The sequence below is a fragment of the Marmota marmota genome, unplaced genomic scaffold, assembly GCF_001458135.2.
Source record: "Marmota marmota marmota unplaced genomic scaffold, marMar, whole genome shotgun sequence".
NCBI classification, from domain to species: domain Eukaryota; kingdom Metazoa; phylum Chordata; class Mammalia; order Rodentia; family Sciuridae; genus Marmota; species Marmota marmota.
In genome coordinates, this window is record NW_025999945.1 from 9672201 (window position 1) to 9679472 (window position 7272).

General features: G+C 37.8%; 1 protein-coding gene across 5 annotated transcripts in view; it reads right to left on the bottom strand.

The window, feature by feature from the left end:
* Window positions 1-7272, bottom strand: part of Myof (myoferlin) — a 148681-nt gene that overhangs the window by 76512 nt on the left and 64897 nt on the right. For 3 of the 5 annotated variants that reach the window (XM_048801762.1, XM_015500130.2, XM_048801766.1), the window contains exons 16-17: window positions 5106-5188; window positions 2183-2221 (exon numbers count right to left, since the gene is read on the bottom strand). In XM_048801762.1, the coding sequence (XP_048657719.1) occupies window positions 2183-2221; window positions 5106-5188 (122 nt within the window). The remainder of the gene's footprint in view (window positions 1-2182; window positions 2222-5105; window positions 5189-7272) is intronic. The other 2 variants (XM_048801765.1, XM_048801763.1) reach the window with 1 other exon arrangement.

The following is a 7272-nucleotide window of genomic DNA, read 5'->3' on the forward strand; positions in this document are numbered from 1 at the left end:
CCGGATCTTGATTTTCAAAGCTCAGACTAGATCTCCTTTCACACCATCCATTCCTCCAGTCTACTCTCATCTCATCTCCACCTGGTTCCCACGGGTGACTGTGCTGTTTGTCATGAATATTTGCCTTTTGTTAGAGATCTTTAGGGATGGAGACACAAATTATCAATAATGACCCACTGCAGGTCTCCTTTATACCCAGGGCTTAATTCTTTTTGTCCAACCAAATTGCTTTTCTAGTTTAGAATATTTAAAATGCCTTTGACTTGTTCAGTTGGGTACTAACATGAAGAACCCTCCTTCCATGTGCTCATGTGTTATTATGATTTAGATGTAAGGTGTTCCCCAAAAGTTCATGTGAGAGACAATGCAAGAGGGTTTAGAGGTGAAATGATTGAGTTATGAGAGCCTTAACCTCATCAGTGCATTAATCCACTTGAATGAATTAATTGGGTATAAACTATAGGCAGATAGGGTATGTCTGGAGAAGGTGAGTCATTGGGGGCATGCCTTAGGGGTTCATAGTTAGTTCATGGTGAGACAAACTCTCTCTTTCTCTCTGCTTCTGGTATAACGTTCTGAACTGCTTTCCTCTTCTACACACTTCTGCCATGATGTGCTGCCTCACCTCATGCTCACAGCAATGGAGTCGGTGGTCCATGGACTAAGACCTCTGAAACTGTTTCCTGAAATTGTTTCCTCCTTAAAATTGTTCTTGTCAAGTCATTTGGTCACAGAAGTGAGAAACCTGACTAAAACGTGTCAACATGGTCTCTTGGGAAAGCTATTCTCTCACAAGCTAAGTGTCCTCCTGCCGTCAAATATTCCTAACCCATTTTATGCAGAGTTGTCACCTCAAACTTCCCAGTGTCCTTCCTGAAGAGCCCATAAAAAATAAAATAAAAATTCTTTATCTTGGTCATTGAGGTTTCCTGTGATCTAGCTACAACCTACTTCTTTAAAATATATATATATATTGTTAGTTACAGATGGACACAATACCTTTATTTATTTTTTATGTGGTGCTGAGAATAGAACCCAGTGCCTCACACATTCTAGGCAAGTACTCTCCTGCTGAGCCACAACCCCAGCCTTACAACCTACTTCTTAAGCAGTATTTTTCATGCCTTTCATGCCTCTCTGAAGCCATTGGCATTTTGGACTTCTACAAATTATTACTATACATTTTAGTTTTTAGAACTTTAGATAGCTGCTTATCCCTGTGACTAGGGTATAAACTCCTTTTAAGGGAAGTGGCAGGATTTAAGCAGGTTAAACACCCAGTACTACTTCTATCACAGAGTACTGCTACAGAAGTATCTGTTAGTTGGTTGAACAAATGAAGGACTGAAGTGTTGTCCAACCTGCAAACCTAGGGACTGCTCTGTGTTCCTCCCAAGTCTGATTACAAGATGATGAAATTTATTTCTTAAAACAATTAAGAACTGGGCATTGTGTCAGCTATATAAAGGCAGAAGATATCATTTTAGAGGAGCACTGACCTTGAGAGTTTGCAAAGCTTTTCATGTGCAATATCTTTTCACCCTCTCACACAACCTTGGGCAATTAGCATAGCAGGCCTTACCAAATTTATCTGCCAGACGACCTCTCTAAATCACAGAATCTTCGTTAATTAGAGAAACAATAATATCTGCCTTGGGAGAACTGTGACAGCCAAGACTGAGCAAACTTGCAAAAAATGGCGAGTGCTATACAACCCAAAGTACATGGCATGATGCTTTATATTCGGGAGGTGACCTTCAGGGTAAAAAGTGGAAAATGTTCATATCTTCCAACCTAAAGATCCATGTTGGAAGTGGGGAAAAGCTACATCATCATTTCAGAATAATTGATTTAGTGCCCCATATTTCTACCTACTGAACATAAACAATGACAAAAAATGTTATATCTCACAAATAATTATCTGCAATGAAACCACATGTGAGGTGTGTGCATCTAGGGGAAAATAGGAAAGATGTGGCAATGTCTGATTAGCAAATTTGTTTTAAGCTTAGCCATGCAACACACCCATATACTCATAAAAAAACTATTACTCTAGCAAAACTATTTTTGAAGCAGCAAAATGTCAAAAAAAAAGGTTCTAAAGGCAATCAATTAATATATTCTTAGTAAGGTAATAGTAGATAGAAAGCTTTAATAGACAGCAAAATTACAAAGCATAAACCTGTATATGATGCAGACCCAGATCCCGAAGATGAGAAATCTATATAGTAAAAATATGATTGGTTAAAAAACAAGAGCAACATGGGCATTATAAAACAGACACTGAAAAGTTAATCAAACCTTGAGCCAGGTAAGTGATTAAGCAACAACAGAAAAATCCCAAATTCAGACCCAAATCACATGACACTCTCGTAATTTATACAAGTCTTATGGCTTAAATGTAAAATGGTTCAAGACTTTGTGACAATTTTCAGAGCCACCACACACAAATGACCCCACTCCCCAGTTCCAGGGAATAGGTATCTAAGAAGAGCCAGCTTCCTACCAAGGAAGGTTGGTGAGGTTACCAATGCTTCCTGTTTTTTTTTTTTTTTTTTGGTTTGTTTTTTTTTTAATAAAACATTTACTTGTCTTATGGATGACTTAGTTGGGACCAAGGCCAGAATATCCAAGTTAATTTAGTCTGAGGCTGTGTAAGCAAACGCCTGTAGTTAAGCTTGTAGTTAATGGCACATTGTGTTATTCAAAGCATGGTTTGTTCTTCTGAGGGCGGGATGACAGCTCATTGTTATTTTGAGACACTAACAGACTGCAGGGCCTACAGTGAAAAGGTCGTGGAGAGGGGCTGAAACTGCTTTAACCATTTCTGGTTTTAATTCTTCTGGATGGGAGTGAGTCTGTTAAACTAAACGGTGAGTCTGTTAAACTAAATGAAGTAGTTAACAAATATTTCTTGAATAAGTACGTTTAGATATTAATTGATATCTTCCTACTACAATAAATGGATTTAGGTCCTTTTTACCCTCCCTGCATACAGTCATAGCATGATTATAGATTCCTCTACTGGTTCTCTCTGTGATTGAATCTGCAGTGGTATCTGGATTGCTCACTTTCTAAGAGTGTACTGGTGCTCCTATATTCCACCTCCTTCTCCTTCTAACCTCTCTTTTCTGTCCTTCTTTTACATTGTAATGGGAGATGGCATTTACACTCTGTTCAGAGCTTGGGCTATGAGTTTTATAAAAATTAAGAAAATATGGGTTGCTGTGGCACAAACCTGTGATCCTGTGACTTGGGAAGCTGAGGCAGGAGGATCTTGAGTTCAAGACCAGCCTCAGCAACTTATTGAGGCCTTAAGCAACTTAGTAAGACCCTGTTGCCACATAAAAAATAAAAAGGGCTGGGGATTTGCCTCAGTGGTTAAGTGGCGCTGGGTTCAATCCCTGGTACCAAAAAAGAAAAAAGAAAAGAAAATAACAGCCGGACAAGGTTGTACATGCTCATAATCCCAGCAACTCGGAGGCTAAGACAGAAGGATCCCAAGTTTGAGGCCAGCCCCAGCAATTTAGCAAGGTCCTCAGCAACTTAGTGAGAACCTGTTTCAAAATAAAAAATGAAGAAAGGATTGGAGATATAGCTCAATGGTAATGCACCCCTGGGTTAAATCCCCAGGACCGATAAAAAAATAAAGAAAAAATAAATAGTGCTTATATTGTATTACATATATATATTATTATACATTATATTATATATTATATTACATATACATATATTGTATAAATATTACAACATATACATACATATGTATATGTATTCATTGCCATATAAAAATTGTCCTCTGCAGAGGAAAGGAAAGGGTTGTGATTACACTTCTTTACTGAGAAGCTCTGGTGTTATGATCTCCATGCCACTCAGCAGAAAACATTCATATGGGATTTCTTTCTTACCTTGTACCATTTGCTTAAAATAAAGACACACATGGCTTTTTATTTTAACTATATCTGTTTTGTTCACCTCTTTGTGGTTTTGGAGGAAGGATTTATAATTGCCTTTCTTTTTAACTCTTGAGCTAGGCAATTGATACTCTTTTTGCCATTTCTTGAATATCTTCCAGATTTTTATACATGCTCTTGGTTAGGATTAACAATAGTCTTTTTAGCCAGATGCAGTGGCATATACCTGTAACCCTAGTTACTAGAGAGACTGAGACAGGAAGATTGCAAGTTCAAGGCCATCCTGGGCAAATTAGCAAGACCCTGTCTCAGAGTCAAAAAATAAAAAGGGCAGGGGATGTAGCTCAGTGATTTAGAGCACTCTTGGTTCAATCCTTAGTACTCTTCCCCCAAAACCAAGCAAAACAAAACCAGATAGAACCCTGTCTTAAGATGAAAATGAGAGGAAATGTGAGTTTCTCAGGACAAAATTTTGTCCCAAATTCTTTCACTTTAATCAATATGTTTTACATATTTGCAATTACAAGATTTTTTGGTAACAAAAAATAAGCTTATGATATTAATGTATTATCATTAATTTTTCCTCTTATCACCTTAGCTTTCTTTTCTTCATTATCTACTATAACTTCTGGCATTCACACAGAACCATAATGCCAGGTTCAGGTAAATAGTGCTCAAGCATAGAAAATGGTAAAAGGAGAAATGTACTGGTTTTAACACCTGTTAGAGTGAAAATAAAACACACACACTTAGAGAGGGGAGATGACATGATTCATTGACATCTGACCTCATAATTTTTTTTTTTTTTTATAAAACATTTACTTGTCTTATGGCTGACTTAGTTGGGACCAAGAGAATCCTTTGAGACGGGAATATTATTTTACATTTGGGTGAACTTGTATCAATGCCACTCTGAAAAATCAGCTGTTGACACTCCATACTGACAATTAAAACTTCATGAAACAGCTATGGACAAAAGGCTTTGGGTAGGAGCAAGAAAGTTGATTGAACTGCTTTTTGACTGGATTATTAATTATTCTTCTGGTCAACACCAAAATATCACTGACATGGATCATTAAACTCATCACATTCGGCTTTTAAGAAACCAAGCCTATTTCCAGGTGGCTCCCAGTTCATTCTTCCTCCAAAGTTTTATATTCTGTCTCATTCCAGATCTGCTGAATGTCTTACCTTCTACTTCCCCACCAGAGGCAGCAATTTTAGAGAGGTATAGATATGTTGTCCCAACGACATCATTTTTGGTGAGGCGGTCCCTGTGTGAAAGAACAGGTTAAGGCCTGATTCTATAAAAACATGTCTTCATTTCAATAATAAAAAAGAAAAAGATACTAATACATACCCACCTGAAGGAATAATAAACTAAAGACTGGAAATATTTTTAAAAAATTAAAAGAAAGGACTGGAAAATTCCTCAGGCCTCAGAAATCATAAAAACTCCCTACCCTCATCTCCTGTCCAGGCTTTTGATTCAGTAAACCTGGGTTAAGCACCAAGAGTGTACATTTTAAGTATATTCTGATGCAGATGGCTTTTTAACCACCCTTTACAAACACTGATCTAGCTGGACAATTCATTCAACAGGTAAGAAAGAAAGATTTTACAGAAAGGTCACTGTATTTTTCTATGGCTACACTTAATATCATTGTCATAAGATGAATCAATGGATTATAGCCACCTTACATTATGAGCATAATGTAATTATATCGCATAAAATAGTTCTATGTATCTTATTTGACCATGTTCATACTAATTGTGATGATGGCTTAACAATCACAATGGGTTCTATCTAAGGACACATCAGGCTCTATCTAAGGACGTATCACAGGAAGAAAAATTCCCTTCTAATTCAATTCAAATATCTAGTAAGCACCTACTATGTGATAGCTGCTGTTTCTCTGAGTGTGTCTGCTTGTCTGAAACCTAAATCTTGCCTATGTTGTAGGGACAAATTTGTCCACGCTCTCTACAAGTAATAAAATATCATATATCCTTCTGTGGGTATCTTGAGGAGCCTGTGAGCCTAACCGTGAAATGGTCTCAGGTTGGGCACATATTATGAACATTGTTTGCTTTACATCTCTTATTTTTATTCCATCTAGTGGCATGTCCCCTCTGAAGTCAAAGGCTCCGTGGGAAGAAGCAAAGTCTCAGTATTTGGGGGAAAGATTAGAGAATAGTATATTAGATTATAGGAAGTGACTAATAACATATAATTTGCTGGAGAAAATGTTATTTATGGGTATTAAATCACATGCATGGGGTTTGAATTTTTTTTTTCACTCAGTGGGTTCAGACTATATTTGAAGAATCTTTAGCTTTTCCTCAGTTGTTCAAATACCATGTAGGATATGTGACCTAAGATCTGGCTCCAAGTGTTCTCCAGGTAAGCAGGGTCTTTCTATTCATTCTAATTTACACTAGTTGCTTTGGAGATGGGCAGCCTAGGTCAGATATAAACCCACCTTTATAGTGACCACAGGAAACTCTGGGATGGTTCAATTAGTAAATAGTCCACTGTAGAGTCCATAGATCAGAGTGGTCATCTGAGCTACCTATATACCCAAGGGTCCCTGAGGCCCCTGGAGCACCTTCTGTTGTGGCCTGAGGGTCCAAAATGCCTTAAAATTTTCTGTCACTAAAGAAGGGAGTATTTTGTGCTGAAGGCCCTACTGTGACTCTCCATTAATTGTGGTGTAGTCACTGAACAAATGACTCCTCCCACACACCTCCTTGTCAGTATGATAATAGGGTACTAATGAGAGTCAAATATATTCGGCCAAAAGAGAAACTGTGGAGACAGGCAGGCCCAACCAGATCTTTAACCATCCAAGTGACTGTGGGCAAGTTACCTGACCTCTCTGAGCCCCAGTGTCCCCATCTGTAAAATGAATCTAGGAGTCAACTCAGCCCCACAGGGTTAATCTAAAAAATAACTTAGATAGTGAAGGCCGGGCACTTGGCAGTGCTCAGAAAATGATAGCCAACATAATATGCACTTGTGATAATGATGATGATGAAGACAATGTGATATTTGCCATGTTTCCACTTTCGGAGATCCAAAGACTGAGAGCTGAATACTCCCATCTAGTCAGAACATTCTAAAAATGGTCTTGTTGTAGCCAATCAGTGCTGAGAGGTTGGTTTAGTCAAAATCTAAGAATGGTCTTATTGTAGCCAATCAGTGCTGAGAGATTGGTTTAGTCAAAATTCCATCAGAACATTTCAAGGTGTTTCTTTGCCTTTCATTCATTCATTTTTCTTACTAATAGTAACAATGCTCAAAGTATTTCTAACAAATACTTTGCTTTCAGAATATTTTGGTGTTTCTTCCCCCCCC